Source organism: Hylobates moloch, unplaced genomic scaffold, assembly GCF_009828535.3.
Source record: "Hylobates moloch isolate HMO894 unplaced genomic scaffold, HMol_V3 SCAFFOLD_20, whole genome shotgun sequence".
Taxonomy (NCBI): domain Eukaryota; kingdom Metazoa; phylum Chordata; class Mammalia; order Primates; family Hylobatidae; genus Hylobates; species Hylobates moloch.
Genome location: NW_026652295.1, coordinates 27228181 through 27246806, shown reverse-complemented (window position 1 = coordinate 27246806; position 18626 = coordinate 27228181). Strand labels below are relative to the sequence as shown.

At 39.8% G+C, this 18626-nt stretch overlaps 1 protein-coding gene across 5 annotated transcripts; it reads right to left on the bottom strand.

Moving 5' to 3' along the window:
* Nucleotides 1-2123: 2123 nt before the first annotated feature.
* On the bottom strand, nucleotides 2124-16725 carry ZSCAN26 (zinc finger and SCAN domain containing 26). Of its 5 annotated transcripts, none has more exons than XR_009211273.1 (5): nucleotides 16375-16725; nucleotides 11485-11970; nucleotides 11037-11154; nucleotides 6343-7706; nucleotides 2124-5608 (listed from the first exon to the last, which is right to left on the bottom strand). XR_009211273.1 is itself a non-coding variant. In XM_032141435.2 (5 exons), the coding sequence occupies exons 2-5, from the start codon at nucleotides 11902-11904 to the stop codon at nucleotides 6805-6807; spliced, it is 1353 nt and encodes a 450-aa protein (XP_031997326.1). In that variant the 5' UTR covers nucleotides 11905-11970; nucleotides 16375-16725; the 3' UTR covers nucleotides 2124-6804. The 5 variants fall into 5 exon arrangements, 4 of the variants coding, with proteins under 4 accessions (XP_031997326.1, XP_031997325.1, XP_058288243.1 ...); XM_032141435.2 differs by having other exon boundaries at nucleotides 2124-7706; nucleotides 11485-11802; nucleotides 11890-11970; XM_032141434.2 differs by having other exon boundaries at nucleotides 2124-7706.
* Between the last annotated feature and the right edge of the window lie 1901 nt (nucleotides 16726-18626).

The following is an 18626-nucleotide window of genomic DNA, read 5'->3' as shown; positions in this document are numbered from 1 at the left end:
CCAACAGAATGTCTGACTTCGGAGTCATCACTGGCTGGTAGGCGAGACAGATCAATAAAAAGACCATTATAGTAAGCTGCACAAATTATTTTAAGTATACATAATATATGTACAATAAAAAAGTCAAGTTGCAAAAGGACCATAAAACGAACAGTGTCCCCTCTTTAGAGCTAACTGTTGTATTTTGTTCATGTTTATCTAGGACACTACCTGCCACACAGTAGCACTTAATGAACATTTTGTTTAGTGAATAAGTATTTACACATTTTAAAACACTTATGGTATCATAATGTAATTTTGCACCTTAGCTCTTTTCGGTTAAGACAGCTTGGAGATCTTCACAGATCAGCTTATTCTTTAACAGCTAAGTAATATTGTATGGGTGTTCCATAATTTACTTAACTATCCTATTGATGCATACTTAGGTTATATTTTTTCTTTAAAAGCAATGCTAGAGGGAACACCATTTAATACCTTTACGTTCTTTTAAGAATATATTTCTAGGATAAATGCCACATACTAGAACTGATCAGCCAAAGGACATGTGCATTTAAAATGCTGAAATGCAAGTTCCCTATTTTATTTTTAAGGGCACTTCTGTTTAAGAGTAAAAGGAGACTTTAGTAGAAAAATTAGTAAAGGATATGAACATTACTATACACAAAACAAGATAAGTGACAAATTAACATGTGAAAAGATGTTCAATAGTAAAAATATAAAACACTCTTTTAAAAACAGACCCATTATTTATTCATTTACCTACTGAGTTTTGGCAATTATGAATAAAGCTGTTATAAACACCTGTGTGCAAATTTCTGTGTAGACACTGGTTTTCAGCTCCTTTGGGTAAACACTAAGGAGGGCGATTGCTGGATCATACGGTAAGACTATGTTTAATTTTGTACGAAACTACCAAACTGTCATCCAAAGTGGCTGTATCATTTTGCATTCCCACCAGCAATGAATGAGAGCTCCTGTTGCTCCACATCCATACCAGAATTTGATGTGTCAGTGTTCTGGATTTTGGTCATTCTAATAGATGTGTAGTGGCATCTCACGGTTGTTTTAATTTGCAATTTCCCTGATGGGATATGGTGTGGAGCATCTTTTCATATGCTTATTTTCCATCTGTATATCTTCTTTAATGAGGTGTCTGTCAAGGTCTTTGGCTCATGTTTGAATTGGGTTCTTTCCTTACTTCTGAGTTTTAAGAGTTCTTTCTGTATTTTGGATAACAGTCCTTTAACAGATATTTCTTTTGCTGTGGTATATGCAGACAATGGAATATTATACAGTGCTAAAAATAAGCTGGCCAGGCACGGTGGCTCAAGCCTGTAATCCCAGCACTTTGGGAGGCTAAGGGGGGTGGATGGCTTTGAGCTCAGGAGCTGGAGACTAGCCTGGGCAACACAGCAAAACCCCATCTCTACTAAAAATACAAAAAATTAGCCGGGCATGGTGGTGTGCGCCTGTGGTCCCAGCTACTCAGAAGGCTAAGGCTGGAGAATTGCTTAAACCCAGGAGGCAAAGGTTGTAGTGAGCCAAGATCGTACCACAGCACTCTAGCCTGGGCAACAGTGAGACCTTATGTCAAAAAAAAAAAAAAAAGAAAGAAAGAAAAAAGAAATGAGCTATCAAGTCATGAAAAGACATGGAGAACATTTAAATGCATATTACAAAGTGAAAGAATCCAATCTGAAAGCTTGGATGATTTCAACTGGAGTTACTGTATGATTTCAACTACAAGTTGAGTGTCCCTTATCTGAAATGCTTGGGGCCAGAAGTGCTTCCAATTTCAGATTTTGGAATATATACATAATGAAATATCTTAGGGATGAGGCCCAAGTCTAAACATGAAATTTGTTTCATATATACCTTACTCACATAGAGCTAATTTTATACAGTTTAAATAATTTTGTGCGTGAAACAAAGTCTCTTTTTTTGAGATTGAGTCTTGCTCTGTTGCCCAGACTGGAGTGCAGTGGCACAATGTTGGCTCACCGCAACCTCCGCCTCCTGGGTTCAAGCGATTCTTGTGCCTCAGCCTCCCAAGTAGCTGGGACTACAGGTGCATGCCACCACACCCGGCTAATTTTTATATTTTTAGCAAAGACGGGGTTTCGCCATGTTGGCCAGGCTGGTCTCAAATGCCTGACCTCAGGTGATCCACCCGCCTTGGCCTCCCAAAGTGCTGGGATTACAGGCTTGAGCCACTGTGCCCAGCCGAAACAAAGTCTTGACTGCATTTTGTCTATGACCTGTCACATGAGGTCAGGTGTGAAATTTTTCACTTGTGGCATCATGTTGGTGCTGAAGTTTCATATTTTAATGCATTTTGGATTTTGGATTTTCAGATTAGGTGTACTCAACCTGTATACATGACATCCTGGAAAAGGCAAAACTATAAAGACTGTAGAAAGGTCAGTGGTTGCTAGGGGCTGGAAAAAGGGAGGGATGAATAATAGGTAAGGCACAGTGGATTTTTAGGGCAGTTAAACTGTAATGGTGGACAAGATATTATGTATTTGTCCAGACCCATAAAATGAATACCAAGAGTGAACACTAATGTAAACCATGGTCTTTGGGTGATAATATGTCAATGTAGGTTCATCAATTGTAACAAATGTCACCCTGGGAGGGGATGTTGATAATAGAGGAGGCTATACATGAATGGGAGCAGTGGGTATATGAGAAATCTTTGTATCTTCCTCTCAATTTTGCTGAGAACTTAAAACTGCTCTAAAAAAATGGCCTATTAAAAAAAAGCAATCCATTTTGTACACATCAGACTGTCAAATATTCAAAAGAATAATTCCCAGAGTTTATGTGGGTATAGAAAATTGGGCATTATCACAGGCTGCTAACAGGGTGTACAAATTAGTGTAACTTTTCTGGAGGGCATTCTGGAAAATGCATCAAAAGCCTTAGAAAATATGCCTACCTTCTGCCTCATTGATTCTCATTATGGGAACTGAACAAAGAAAAAAATTTTGTAAGTATGCAAAGTTGTATATACAAGGATGTTCACTGAAAAATTGTTTATGGTGATCAAACTGTAAATGACGTAAATGATTAACACTGGGGACATATACCATAGAATATTGCACAGCTTATATAGAAAATTATCTTCTATGAAGACTTTTAATAAATCTGCAGGGATTTGTTTGAAACCTTTATTAGAAGGAAACAGTATTCTATGGACTCCCAAGACCAGGGTATATATGGATTGCAGAGGCTGAGGGCTGAAGTTGCCCCACTTGATTCTCTCGGAGCCCTCATGGGATTCCCACTTCAGGAGTCCGCTTCATTTTTTGTTTCTCAGTTTGTCTCTATTTGGTTTTCATCTGGCCACAAAAATTGTTCCAGTGTGCGCTTGTGTCCTCTCTCTCTTTTTCTATGTATATTTTAGACAGAGTCCTGTTCTGTTGCCCAGGCTAGACTGCAGTGGTGCAATCATGGTTCACTGCAGCCTTGATCTCCTGCACTTGAATAAGCCCCCCATCTCTGTCTCCCAAGTAGCTGGGACTACAGGTGTGCACCACCAACCTAGCTAATTTTTTTATTTTTTGTAGAGATGGGGTTTCGTCATGTTGCCCAGGCTGGTCTCGAACTCCTGGGTTCGAGTGATCCTCCCATCTTGGCCTCCCAATGTGTTGGGATTACAGGAATGAGCTACTGCATCTGGCCTCCAACTCTGTATTACTTTTGGGTTCAAATACCTAATAAACACCAATCAAAATCTGTGACCCAATGTCAAATTTTTATGGGCATCTAAAGCCTGGCTTGAGGGTCCCTTCTTGATCCAATCATCAGTGGTGGGGGACAGGTCACATGGCAGGCTGCACACTCAGAATTATGGCAGGAGTGGATTAGAACAGGATGTGAGGATAGGTAAACTGACTATCCTGTCTGGTACAAATAAAAATTGTTCATGATATAAAGTCCAGTGAGAAAAGTCAATTGTTTATGAGTGAAAAAGACCAGTTATCTACAAATCTACATTAAGAGGTTATATTTGTACCATGAACAAGATGATTTGTTTTCTTTACATTTTTCAAGTTTTTTAAACAATGGATATGAACTTCTATCAGACATAATTTAATAAGAATTTATGAAGATATTAATACAGACTATTAGGGTTATTTTTCCCCTTTCCTATTTTCCCATACTACTTTTAATAGCAAACTACTTAGTAACTTTATCAGTTTTTTAAACAAGTGAGTGAGTGGGAAATGGAGAAACAGTGACTTCCCACTTCACTGTATATTTGGATATTACAAGATACTACTCAAACAGAAATGCCTGATCAGTAGAAAATATTGCTGCAATACATCCCTCCTGGGTTCCTGTCCTCTGAATAGGGATTTTTAATTTACCTTTCAGGGTGTCTTCCACTGCAAGCAAAACCTTGAGATTTGTTATGACATTTGCCCTTTGTTAAATGTTTCTATAACTTTTAAGAATTACGTAGTAAGAAGACATTATTAATTAAATATACCTCTAGTTGACATTTATGCCCAGGTGGATATGGGTCTGACCAAAGGGAAATAACGAGAACACCATTTCCTTTGGATCTATAAGGAAGAAGTAAGTTGTTTAAGGTGTCAATACATTTAGAATGTTTACACCTGTTCTATAAAATCATCATGGAGAAAGCCAATATACGTCTTCCAGATAATTGTGAGGGAAAGTACTTCACACTTTGAATCTTTTCATTTTCATAATAATAATATATTCTATGTACTTTCTTAAACTGAACAGAATCAAATAGATTTAAACTATGAGATGGTGCTAAATGTTTAGATACCGATCTTAACATAGTCCTCAAAATACTTGGGGGAAAATTCCGGACATCAACTTAATTTTACTCATAAAGGCAGAATAAAATATACATAGCTTTCTGGCTTCCTAAGCAACACAATGCAACTGATTTTACATGAAATCTTTTAGTGTCTCAAAAAGTTATAGCTGAAGGCTGGGCGCTGTGGCTCACGCGTGTAATCCCAGCACTTTGGGAGGCTGAGGTGGGTGGATCACCTGAGGTCAGGGGTTCAAGAACAGCCTGACCAACATGGTGAAACCCCGTCTCTACTAAAAATACAAAATTAGCTGGGCGTGGTGGCACATGCCTGTAATCTCAGCTACGTGGGAGGCTGAGGGAGGGGAATTGCTTCAACTCAGGAGGGGAAGGTTGCAGTGAGCTGAGATCGCATTATTGCACTCCAGCCTGGACAACAAGAGTGAAACTCCGCATGAAAAAAAAAAAAAAAAGCTACAGCTGCTTCTATGACAGATTTGTTTTCCCTCCAAGAAATTGTATTGATTGTTGCTTTTGATCAGCTTAACTCTCCCCTTTATCCTTAGTAATGGAAGCCTAATTTTCAGCTGGGCACTCTGCAATCCAGAATAAGACACGCTTTCCAGCCTTCTTTGCCTAGGTTTTGCCTATGACATACTTACTAAGTGATTTTTGGAGAGGCTGCTCAAAAGGAGGTGACTGAACTGGGATGAGCCTCTTTTTGTTCCTCTGCCTTTTGTCCAGATTTTGCATGTGATAACTGGAGCTTCAGCAGCCATCAAGGATGGACTAATTATCTCCAGCCCTTTTCTATTAGAGAGAAAAATAAACTTGTATGAAGTCATTCATGCTTTTTTTTTTTAAATTATATGCAGCTGAATCTAGTCCCAATCACTACATGAGGGTTCACTGATCTTTTCACATTGGAAGACCGAGAAGTTTTCTCGTGACAGGAATACCCTCTGCAGCTGCTAACGATAAGTAAGTGGTATTTGTCACTCTGGTGATACGTTTTGGAGTGGACGCCCCTAATTTTAATATTCTTCATCTGTGACATTCTGGTATTCACAATATAAAGATCATGATCTCCTCTCCAAGCTGACTTTATTGTTTAACTTCCGAAGTATTCCAGAACAAGCAACATTTCAAAATTGCATCATCAATATTAAAGGGAAAAAGTCCAATTTCTTTCATCAGGCATTTACTGAATAGTGTCTATGCAGCAGCCACTATACTGGCACTGGAGTTATCAAGTCAGACGGTTGCTATACAGATTAATTCAGCAAGGTTCATTCAAATTACTCATGAAATCTCTTTCAAAGTCTAAGTAAAACATTGATTTATAACTTGAATCTTGACATAATGTGGTGGGGAATGGGGATGGGAAATGGTAAAATTACATGAAGCTAACCCTGAAGGCAAATTCTAAAGTTCACCAGCGAAAATTATCTTTGCTTTTGAAAATGCTTCCACTGGGGAAGGAAGGGGTAAAGCCAGTGGGAGGAATGAGGTGAAGCCACTGGGGGAAAATGTTCACCATTAACCTGTACTTTAAGACACCTTTGAGAGTAGTATACTTCCAAACATCATCAGTTTTATTTCATAGGAGTAAGTTGCTATAGCATACGCAAAAATATCAATCTTCCCTTGTTCTGCTTAAGCCTGCAAATCTGTGGGCACTTGATTCACTGCTGACTTCAAAACCCTTAGTCATGAAGCTCTCTATTGCTTAGAGTATATAATCATGCAGTTATGTTAAATGCTCTGAGATGTCCTGCAGTGAAGAATGCTGTTTAACTTTGATCCTAGCATATCATCTAGAGTGAAATTATTGTGGTCCAAAGCTGACTTCAAGGAAAGCAAAGCAGAGGGAATAGAGGCAGGGAGCCTCCAACTCAGCCCCCAAGAATTTTCTGATGCCACAGTGGGCTACGGTGACTTTTCTTAAAGTGCTGTTTGCTAGTCAGTGTGCCCTCTCTGATGTTCTACAAGGAAAGAACACCTCATCAAGCCAGTTTGTCTTTGTGGTGATATCTCTGATGTTGAAAAAGACCTGACCTTTGCCTGAAGGCTTCTCCACATTCACTACACTGATAGGGTTTTTCTTCATTGTGGATTCTTACATGCTGAGCAAGGTGTGAGTTTAGTCGGAAGGCTTTCTGGCATATGTTACACTTGAAAGGTTTTTCTCCAGTATGAATTCTGTGGTGTCGAATAAGGTCTGAGGTCAAACTGAAAGCTTTTCCACACTCGTTACATTGATGGCTTTTGGAGTGACTATGGATTCTCTGATGGTGGGTGAGGAGTAAGGCCTGACTAAAGGTTTTTCCACACTCCTTGCACTCACAGGGCTCCTCCTGACTGTGAATTCTCTGGTGTCGATTAAGGTGAGAGCTGCGCCTAAAATTTTTTCCACAATGGATACATAGATAAGGTTTCTCTCCAGTATGAATTCTGAGATGCTCCAAAAGGCCTGCATTCTGGCTAAAGACTTTGCCACACTCATTGCACTGATAAGGCTTCTCACCAAGATGGATTTTCTGATGTCTGACGAGGTGTGAACTCCTCTGAAAGGCTTTCCCACACTCATGACACTGATGACCTTTCTTTCTAGAGAGGACTTTCTTATGTCCTGTAAGACTGGAACTCTGACACACATCAGACTCGCAGAGTTTCTTTCCCGTGTGTGTACTCGCATGTTCAATCAGGTCCAAGTGCTGGATGAATCCCTGCCCACGTTCTGAGCATTTATACTCAGTCTTCTCTTTGGGCTTGGCCTGCTGCCTTTCCAAGTTAGAGCCCTCATTATGAGCCTCCATGGGTTCAGATATTTTCCCAGATGACTCTACTCTTCCACAAGAGTCTGTTGCTACAACAAGCTTCCCATTCTCAATCCTTGTCTCCTCACCTGCAATATTAAATATATACCACCAATTACTTGTCTTTTGATGCTTGGGGAAAGGAATCTGCAACTAAAAGGAAAAAAAAATTTAACGAAGCCATGTGTGCAAAGTAAAAACATTGTGGATGCTTGTGATTGTATAAAATAGTTACAGGATGGTACACAAGACATTGTTAACTGTGACTGCCTTTGGGGAAAGATGGGGAATTCTGGTGGGAGGTGACTTATTTTAAAGTTTAAATTTTATCATGGGATACCACACACAGAGAACCTAGCAAGCAAGCAAATAAACTGCCTTAAAGGGCATGGCTGTACAGTCTTGAAGATAACTTGTCACATGGAAAATAAAAAAAGCTAGGTTAATTGAGGCCCCCAGGGCCCATAAGAAAGGGACAGCATTTTAACTGAAAATGAAGAAATGTAGATGTGGTGCCAATTTTATCACTAACTGTGTAATCTTAAAAAAGTAAGGTAAATTATCTGGGCTCTGTGTCCTCATCAATAAAGAAAGAATAATGTACTATAAGACCTTGACAATAACATGAAGTTCACAAAAATGCCTTCGCCTTTCCTAATCTCCTTGGACAGCAGTAACTGCTCTCCTGTGTGGTTCAACAGAGCTTTTATCTCAACGCTGTGATAATTTATTCATGTCTATCTCTCTCCCTGCACCCCTGATGCACAATGCCCCAAGAGACTGTAAGCACATGCAGAGCAGACTTTGTTTTCTCTAGCACAGAGCCTGGTACATAACAGACATTAAACAAATGTTTACTAAATAAATGGCCTGTGTCCTAAGGGTGAAATTAAATGAAAATAGAGAAAACTTAAGCTCAGATACACAAGCAGACGGGTGAGAAGAATGTGAAGTTTTTTTTTGTTTGTTTCGTTTTATATTTTCATTTACCAGTTTTTCTTGTAGCTGAGGATAACTCTTTAAAGGCTAGGAGCATGACTGGGGATGCAAAGTCAGAATGAGAGAGTAAAAGGAAAGCTGGATGGAGAAAATAGAAGAGACTCTAAGCAGCACTAATAACAAACAAAAGAGGGTTAATCAGTGTGAGCAAGTTAATTCAGCAGATAATTAAAAAGGAGAGAGTGGATGACAGCTGAAAGGAAAAGTAAAAGTAAAGGGATTAGTAAGGAGACATCAGAGAAAGGAAGGTCACAGGTGGGGAGTGAAGAAATTAAATAATGTAATAATGTACTGTGTACAAAGACCCTGTACAACAGAATGAAGTATTCAATCCTACACAGGGGCAGGGGGCAGGAGTGAGAGATTAAGGGAAAGGAATAAGACTCTTCCAGTAATGACATAATCACATATACAACTTTAAAAAAGCAAGAGAGGATGAAACCAAAAAACAACCTGAACTTTGAATACAAAATAACATTTTTAACAGATCCAGAGGGTAAGGGACATTTTCAAGAGTCTACTGACATTACATTCACTTTTTTTGAGACATGGTCTTGCTCTGTTGCCAAGGCTGGAGTACAGTGGTGCAATGGCATAGCTCACTGCAGTCTTGATCTCCTGGGCTCAAGCAATCCTCTTGCCTCAGCCTCCCAAGTGGCTAGAACTACAGCTGCATGCCACCACGCCTAGCTATTTATTTATTTTTTGTAGAGGACAGGGTTTCACTATGTTGCCCAGGCTGGTCTCAAACATCTGGCTTCAAGCAATCCTCCCACTTTGGCTTCCCAAAGTAGTGGGATTATGGCAGCCACATTTACTTTTTGTATTTAAACTATACACCCATCACTGATTACATGGTAATCATTTCTGCAAGGCTAATTCATTTCTGCAAGGCTATTGAGAAAAGGTAGGCCCCTTTCTTTCAGCTACTTTATTCAGGATGCTCCCAGAAGAAAGGTAACTTTGAAGCTGACTTGGAAATTGAACAGAAGAATAGCTAGCATGTAAAGCATGATTTTAGATATAAAACCAGCCATTCATCAAACAGACATTTATTGAGGGTCTACGCTAGGCCAGACTGTAGCTGACTCAGAAAACAAAACAAAATCCCTTCCCTTTTAGTCTGGCAAGAGAAAAAGAGAAGCAGACTAGAAACTACAATATAATGTAATTAGTTCTATGACAGAAAAAAAAAAAGAAGAAATGAAAAAATGTTAAGGAGCAAAAATTAGGAAGAAGAATTTCAGTGACAAAGAAAATAAAGGAGGCTGGGCGAGGTGGCTTGCACCTATAATGTCAGCACTGTGAGAGGCCCAAATGAGAGAAATGCTTAAGACCAGGAGTTCGAGACCAGCCAGGGCAACATAGGGAGACCCTGTCTCTACAAATAATAATAACAAAAAGCCAGGTGTGGTGGCACACACACCTGTAGCCCCAGCTACTTGGGAGGCTGAGCTGGAAGGATCACTTGAGCCTGGAAGGTCAAGGCTGTAGTGAGCTATGACTGCACCATTGTACTCCAGCCTGAAGACAGAGCAAGAACCTGTCTCAATAGAAAAACAACAACAAAAAAGAAAATATAGAACCAAAAAAAAAAAAAAAAAATCCAGGTGACATTTAGAAATGAAAGATAGTGGCCATTTACAATAATTTGAAGGAAATTTTAAAAAATGAGTAATGAAGCATGTGGCTTTCTTTGCCTTGATTAAGAAACTATCACTACTTTTTTTTTTTTTTTGTCCTGGGTTCAAGCAATTCTCTGCCTCAGCCTCCCGAGTAGCTAGGATTACAGGCACCCGCCACCACACCTGGCTAATTTTTGTATTTTTAGTAGACACAGTGTTTCACCATCTTGGCCAGGCTGGTCTTGAACTCCTGACCTCGTAATCTACCCGCCTTGGCCTCCCAAAGTGCTGGGTTTACAGGCATGAGCCACCATGCCTGGCCACTACTTGCTTTTTTAAGAGATGTTGCCCAGACTGAAGTGCAGTGGCACAATCATTGCTCACTGCAGCCTTGAACTGGGCTCAAGCGATCCTTCTCCCTTAGCTTCCCAAGTAGCTGGCCTAGCACTGCTTTTTTTATTCACCACTACAGTAAGAGGAAGAAGAGCAAGGTGAAGGTCCAGGTTCCCTTTGTACCCTTTCCTTGCTATTTTGTTCAACTAAAATATTTGGGGTGATAGACATCTCTTATCTCTTGATAGTGGTCCTGATTAGACCATAATTATTTTGCATTTGTGAAAACTCATTGACCTGTACATCTAAAAAGAGTGAATTTTACTACATGTAAATTATGCTTCAGTAAACCTGACTCAAAACAAAAGCAAAAAACAAAATACAAGGGTGCTAAGCACAACCTCAGAGGGAAAGGCACAGTCCATCACATCTCACACACAGAGGATGCAATCCAATTCTTACCCTTCTCTTTCTCAGGCTTTGTAACTTCACACTCAGGCCGAACCTGCTGTTCCTGTACTCCTCTCAGAGGGGCCATCTCCTCCACAAGCATTTTTTGTTTCTTTGCCTGGTCTGGGTCCTAGGGACAATTAGGTATATGGAGGCATAATTAGATATATGTGGGTTTAGGAAGCTGCTGTTCAGTAAAACACCTAGATGTTAAAAAACAGAACAAAGAGAAACCCCAGAGGGGCAAAGAAAAGAAGATGGGGAATCTGCTGCACATTCAGTTTTCTCCCAGCAAGGGCCAGGTAAGGTTGAGGTAAGACCTATAGAAATTAACAGCTAGACTGGAAAAAAACTGAATCAAAGCTTAATAATTCTCCTTCCGCTGATGAGCCCATGTCCACCTGTCTGGCCAGAGATCTCAATTCCTGCATTCCTGAAAAAGAGCACATCTGACCCTTACCACCTGTTGTCCTGTTTCTCCAAGATCCAGCTGCAAATCCTCCAGAACAACAACCACGTCCTCCCCGCTCTCTGGGTGATGCTCCTGTACCCAGGCCTGGAGCTCCTGAGGCAGGATGATCAGAAACTGCTCCAGCACCAGCAGCTCCAGGATCTGCTCCTTGGTATGGGTCTTGGGCTGTAGCCACTGTTGACAGAGCTCCCGGAGCCGACTTAGTGCTTCTCGAGGTCCTGTGGTCTCTTCATAACGCAACTGCCTGAACTGTTTGCACAATGGCTCCTGTCCAAGGCCTTTACTGTTTCCTTGCAGCTTGAATCCCTGTTCCCAAGTAGAGTAGTGATCCTCCCTCACTACCCGAAGCCCCTCCTTCTTCAGATTCAGGGGAGCCAGGGAATGGGCACTCACCAATGCTGTCGCCATCCCCAGCTTCAGACTGCTCTCCTTATTTTGGAGAACTTTCTTTGGACTGTATCTTCAGAGACACTCCTAAAAATATAGTAACAAGAATGACAGAAACAGTAATAGTACTGCTAACAAGAACAATAACATTTTCTTGGGTTTATAAGTTTCCTATTATCCATTTTTTCTCTCTGAAACAACCATTTCTAAACACACACAGAAGGAAAAAACTATCTTACAGAATACCATCTAATGTAGAAGGAATAATAGATTTGAAAAATCACCATTTTGTAGCCCTCAAAATAACTGAGGCTAGGCATTGTGGCTCACATTTGTCATCTCAGCACTTTGGGAGGCTGAGGTGGGAAGACTGCTTAAGCCCAGGAGTTTGAGTCCAGCCTGGGCAACATAGTGACACCGGGCATGGTGGCACATGCCTGTAATCCCAGCTACTCGGGAGGCTGAGGAGGGAGAACTGCTTGAGCCCAGGAGTCTAAGTTCAGCCTGGGCAACCATAGCAAGACCTATATTAAAAAAGGAAGAAAAGAGAAAAAGAATCAAAGAAAGAAAGAAAAAGAAAAGAAAAAAGACAAGTGAAAGACAAGGAAATAAAGTTTTTTCAGACAAAGAAAAAGACAGCATAAAGCTGCTGGATGTTCAGTGTAGTAGTTATGGCTGGGAAAACGTTATATGGAGCCGGAATCCTGGGAAACATCTACACGTAAGAAACAGACGTGAGATGGGACTGGAAAATTAGGAGGAGAAAAAAGACAATAGTATCCAGAAGGTCAAGGAGGTCTATTTCTGTAAATGTGGAATGGTGGAAAGACCCTGGGCCTTAGACAGGCCTGGGTTCCAATCCAGCCCTGTCACTTACATGTTGTGACCTGGGGCAAGTTACTTATCCTTTTGGACTTAGTTTACTCATTTGTAAAGTGAAGATAATACCTAATTCACAGAAGTTTTGAGGTAAATGAGAGAATTCTAAAGAACAGAAGGAATTCACTGATTTACAAGGGAAATGATATGAACACAGTGTTCAAGAGTGTGAAATGCTATAAGATGGTGAATTAATCTAAGACCTGGCATAGACACTTGATTCAAAAACAAAGATGTCATTAGTGACCTCTGTGAAGGTCATTTTGGTAGTAAGAATAGCTAACCTGCCACAGGAAATGAGAAAATGGAGAGTGAGCATAAATGACAAATTTCAAAAAAGTAATACATTGAATGGAACAAGAAAGATAGGGCAGAAACTAGAAAGGGCTAATGTAGAGTATAAGTATGTTTGCGACTTCAATTACTTTCCTTATGCTGATGATTTCCTTATTCTTCAGGTCAGATATATCAAGTGTCAGACTTGAATTTCCTTCTGGCTATTTGGGACCAGGATACCCTACAGAAGCCTCTCAAATCCAACATGTCAAAAATGAACTCAGACAATTCCCTATCATCCTTTGGGGCAGGCCCTTGGTACGTGGGGATTTAGCATTCTTGATTTTGACTATGCTTAAGTATCCCTATAGATCAGTGAAATACCATCTGTCAGCTGCTGACACATGCCTTTGAATCAATGTGCATGCGGTAAGTGGGAGAACGGGAGAAGGCTCACTTAATCAGTGGCTTAGCCTCCAAACAGTTTGCTGTTATATATTGCTGAATGTGTACATAGTTAACACTTCCCAGCTAATAATTATTTTTCTTAGTCAAAATGAACTTAAACTTTAAAAAGCCAATTCCTAGTATTCTTAATATAAGTAAAAAAGTCCAAGAAGTGATGGTTATCAGTGAAACCCCGTGTCTACTAAAAATACAAAAAATTAGCCAGGCGTAGTGGCACACGCCTATAGTCCTAGCTACTTGGGAGGCTAAGGCAGGAGAATCACTTGAACCCGGGAGGTGGAGGTTGCAGTGAGTTGAGATCACACCACTGCACTCCAGCCTGGGCGACAGAGTGAGACTCTGTCTCAAAAAAAAGCGATGATTATTAGCCAGAAAATAAAAGATTGGTATTGTAATGGTTAATTTTATGTGTCAACTTAACTGGGCCACAGGGTGCTCAGATATTTGGTCGAACATTATTCTGGATGTTTCTGTGAGGGTGTTTTTGGAATGAGATTAACATTTAAATTGGTAGACTGTAGACTAAAACAGACTGCCCTCCATAATGTTGGTGGGCCTCATCCAAGCAGTTAAAAGTCTGACTAGAACAAAAAGGCTGACTCATCCCTGAGTAAGAGAATTCTTCCTGTCTAAAATGCTTCAAACTGAATCATCAGCTTTTTTCTTGCCATCAGACTTGGAAATAAAACAGCTCTTACTGAATCTCAAGCCTATGGCCTTCAGACAGGAACTACACCATCAGCTCTCCTGGTTCTCAGGCCTTTGGGCTTGAGCTGGAACTAAACCATTTGCTCTCCTGGGTCTCCAGCTTGAAAATTCACTCTGAAGATACTGAGACTTGCCAGCCTCCATAATGACCTATGCTAATTCCCTATAGTAAATCTCTTTCTAGATCTCTACCTATCTTTACCGGTATAGATACCCTAGTTATACAAATAATGACACAAATACAGGCATATGTATATATATACATAATTCGTATTATTGTTTATGTATATATACCTGTATTCGTATTTTATGTATATACCTGTATTCGTATTATTATATCTATAGAGATATCTATACTGATATCAGTATATAAATATATCTATACCACATACATATATATATATACTGGTATCTGTATCAGTATTGGTATATAAATAAACATGTGGTATGATGTTGATATGTATATATAGGGTATGATGTGTTTTTTCTTTTTTTTTTTTGAAATGGAGTCTGCCTCTGTTGCCCAGGCTGGAGTACAGCGGCTCAGTCTTGGCTCACTGCAACCTCCGCCTCCCGGGTTCAAGTGATTCTCCTCCCTCAGCCTCCTGAGTAGCTGGAATTACAAATGCCTGCCATGACACCCAGCTAATTTTTGTATTTTTAGCAGAGACAGTGTTTCACCACGTTGACCAAGCTGGTCTTGAATTCCTGACCTCAAGTGATCCACCGTCCTCAGCCTCCCAAAGTGCTGGGATTACAGGCATGGGCCACCGTGCCTAGCTGGGTATGATGATGAATTAGTGGTGAGTTCATTTCTATAATGTGATTAAATATATCAAACACAATATATAATAAATAATTTGATAAACTGTTTTGGGAGGAGCTCCATCTACCCAGCTATTTGAGCCAAAACACTGACCATTCTTTCCTCCTTTCATATCTCACGTATCTGATCAATCAAGTTCTATTGATTCTATTGCTTAAATATCTCTCAAATCAATCCACTTCTCATCCCCTTTGCCATCGTCTTCTACCCAGACTACTGTGACAGACTGTCACCAATCTATTTTCCACATGCAAACAGTGATCATTCTAAGGAGGATATGAAATATTATGATGTCCCTGCTATGCCTGTTACATATAATGGCTGATTATTACCCTTAGGATCAAGTTCAAAACATTTAATATGGTTTAAATTGTTTTTTGATCTAATGAAGTACTTTATTTCCTCAAATTTGCAATACTCCTTCTTGCTCCTTGGCCCTTCCACAGCTTATTCCTTCTGCTTGGACCACCCTCCAACCCTCCAATTTTCTTCTTGTTAATGCCCACTCACACTTCATGTCTCAGCATAATAAAACAATGAGCCAGGACAACTATACTACATGTTTCACATATATTAATTATTTAACCCTCACACAACTCCATAAAGAAGACACTATTCCTAATTTCATCGTGCAGAGAAGGAAATTGAGACGGGGAGAGTTGAAGAACTTACACAAGGTACCAAAGCTAAACCTCAGATCTTTCCTCCAGTATCTCTTGCACCTACAGGCCCAAAACCTTGGATTTATATTTGCCTTCTTACTGTCACACCCTACATCTGACCCAGTAGCAAATATTATTGTCTCTATTTTCAAAGCAGATCATAATCTGACCACTGGCTCAATATCTTGAGCCACCTGAATTACTTATCTCCCACCTGAATTACCTGGAATTTTAAAAAATTACTCTTAACTTTTAAGTTTTCTTGATTCCATTCTTGCCCACTTACAATCTATTATCATCATGAGTCTCCAAGTAAAGATGCTTTAAAACGTAAGTCAGATCATGTTTTCTTCTGCTCAAAATCCTCCAAAAACACACACCAAAAAAAGACAAAATTCCTTACACGATACAGTTCTCATTTACTCTACACTCTTCCTCTCCATACCCCAATCTCTCTGACATCATTCCCTACAAAGGTCGCCTCTGTTCACTGCTCCAACCACTCCAGTCTTCCCGTTATTCCTCAAATATGCCAAGCAAGCTCCTGCTTTAAGACCTTTGCACTTGCTATTGCCTGTACCTAAAAACTTCCTGCCCGCAAAAGCCACTTAGGTGTTTCCACCCACCTCCTTCAGATTTCTGCTCAAATATTACCTTCTCGGTGACGCCTACCTTTAATGTCTACTTAAAATTGCGCTGAATGGATGAAAAATACGCAGCAGAAGGTTGTACTCCGTTAACTAGATCCACAGCTTCATCACTCTCATAGGTCCCAGGGCCGACACCTCCGCTACAGACCCCGCCCCCTCGGTAGAGGGAAGGTTCTCGGCACCGGCCGGGAAGTAGCAGCTCCCTAGGCCCCTAGGCCGCAGTTCCGCCCCAGCCCGGGGCCCAGCTCCAGGGTCCGCTCACCTGGCCAACGGGCCTTAGAGGAACCAAACGCTCTGAAACACCGTCTTAGCTCATCGCCGAGTGTCAGCTCTAGCTCTTCGGAGCGCTTTCTTCTCCGCTCTAGGAACGCTGGAGGACCGTGGCTCGATGGTGCCGCCGCTTAGGCATGCAGAAGGAGACTAACATGGGTACCGCCTGCTGAGGATGGCTGGGAGGGTCATTTCGTTGTGAGCTGAGATTGTTGGGGTTTTTTTGCTTTGTTTTTGTTTTTGTTTTTGTTTTCTCATTTTAAAGCGGATGTTTATTTTATTCATGTAAAAACAGGCCAGCTCCTTTGAGTGTTATTACAAATAGCCAACATTTCCACTTTGCTCACATAAATAAAACACACATACTTCGCCATTTTTTCCCAATTTAAAAATTCATCAAACACAATGGCAAAAATGATTGTCAAAGTATTTCGAAAATTAAACTAAACAATGGACATATGTTTGGATTGAAAGGTTTAAGGTAATAAGAAATTAGGGCTATTACTGTGAGAAAAAATAAGTCAACAACACTTTGCAATCAATGTAAGTTCCAGGGGGAATAAAAGCAACAGATATCACTTTATCAAAATAAATTCTACAACAGAGAACAGAAATAGTCTCTCTCTTGCCCACAGTATCACAAACTGGGTTTTTATAGTTTTTGAATAAGATAAACTCTTTGAATGCTTATACATTGCTGGTGGGAATGTAGATTAGTTCTGCCACTGTGGAAAGCAATTTGGAAATTTCCTAAAGAACTTAAAACAGAGCTCTCATTCGACCCAGCAATTCCATTATTGGGTATATACCCAGAGGAATGTACTGTTCTACCATAAAGACCCATGCATGTGTATGTTCATCACAGCACTTTTCACAATAGCAGAGACATAGAATCAACCTAGATGCCCATCAATGGTGGACTGGAAAAAGAAAATGTGGTACATACACCATGGAATATCATGCAGCCAAATGAATGAGATCATGTCCTTTGCAGCAACATGGATGCAGCTGGAGGCCATTTATCCTAAGCCAATTAACACAGGAACAGAAAACCAAATACTGCATGTTCTTACTTATAAGTGGGTGCTAAACATTGAGTAGACATGAACACAAACGGGAACAACAGACACAAGGACTTCTTGAGGGTGGAGGGTGAGAGGAAGGTGAAGATTGAAAAGTTACCTATAAGGTACTATGCTATGACCTTGGTGACAAAATCATTTGTACACCAAACCCCAGCAGTATGCACTTTATTCATGTAACATACCTGCACATGTACCCACTGAACCTAAAACAAAAGTTGGAAGAAAGAAAAAACCCCTTCAAAAAATCTGAACAAACTTTTCTGTTTAACTGATCAGTTGACAGAAGCTTTGAAATATCATTAAATATACAAAACATTGTACTGACATGTAATTTATTCAGTGTTTCAAGCATTGAAATTACCACAACAGAAAAGAAAAAACAACCAGTTTCATTATCACAAGCAGTTATCTTTTCTTCTTAGGTGTCTGAATATATCTTTGAAAGCATATTTTTAAAGTAAAAATTAAATATGTTTACTTTAAAACTTTTCATTAGGCCAACAAATCACAAATCTAGTCAATATAAATGTGTTACTAATTAGAAGTCAATATTCTTTCTTGAAGGGAAAACTCATATATCTTATTTTTTAATATCTAGAAAAGGACTTTTTCAAAAATTACATAAGGGATAAACATAAAGAAAATTTAATTTAAATAGAAAGTAAATACTATATCCTATTTACTCCCCCTCTAAAATTCCCTACCATGACTAGTTTCTTAAATCTGTCACTTTTATTATCAAGGCTGAGATTATTGGCATGGCATTGGATATCCCATGAAAATCAAAACCTTTAAAGTAGCTAGACAAAGAAGAGTTTTTTTAAATTTTCAAGGTGTGCATTTTTCATTTAAACAGTCTGTATCTTTTGGGAGGGGTAGGGGTAGATAAGGTGAGAATAACTCAAAACACTTATCACTA

Coding starts and splice junctions, on each gene's coding strand:
- ZSCAN26 (XM_032141434.2), bottom strand. CDS start 11,904: ATGGCGACAGCATTGGTGAGTGCCCATTCCCTGGCTCCCCTGAATCTG. Junction 11,155..11,484: donor GAGAAACAGGACAACAGGTG/GTAAGGGTCAGA, acceptor AATTGTCCCTAG/GACCCAGACCAGGCAAAGAA. Junction 7,707..11,036: donor AAAGCCTGAGAAAGAGAAGG/GTAAGAATTGGA, acceptor TTAATATTGCAG/GTGAGGAGACAAGGATTGAG.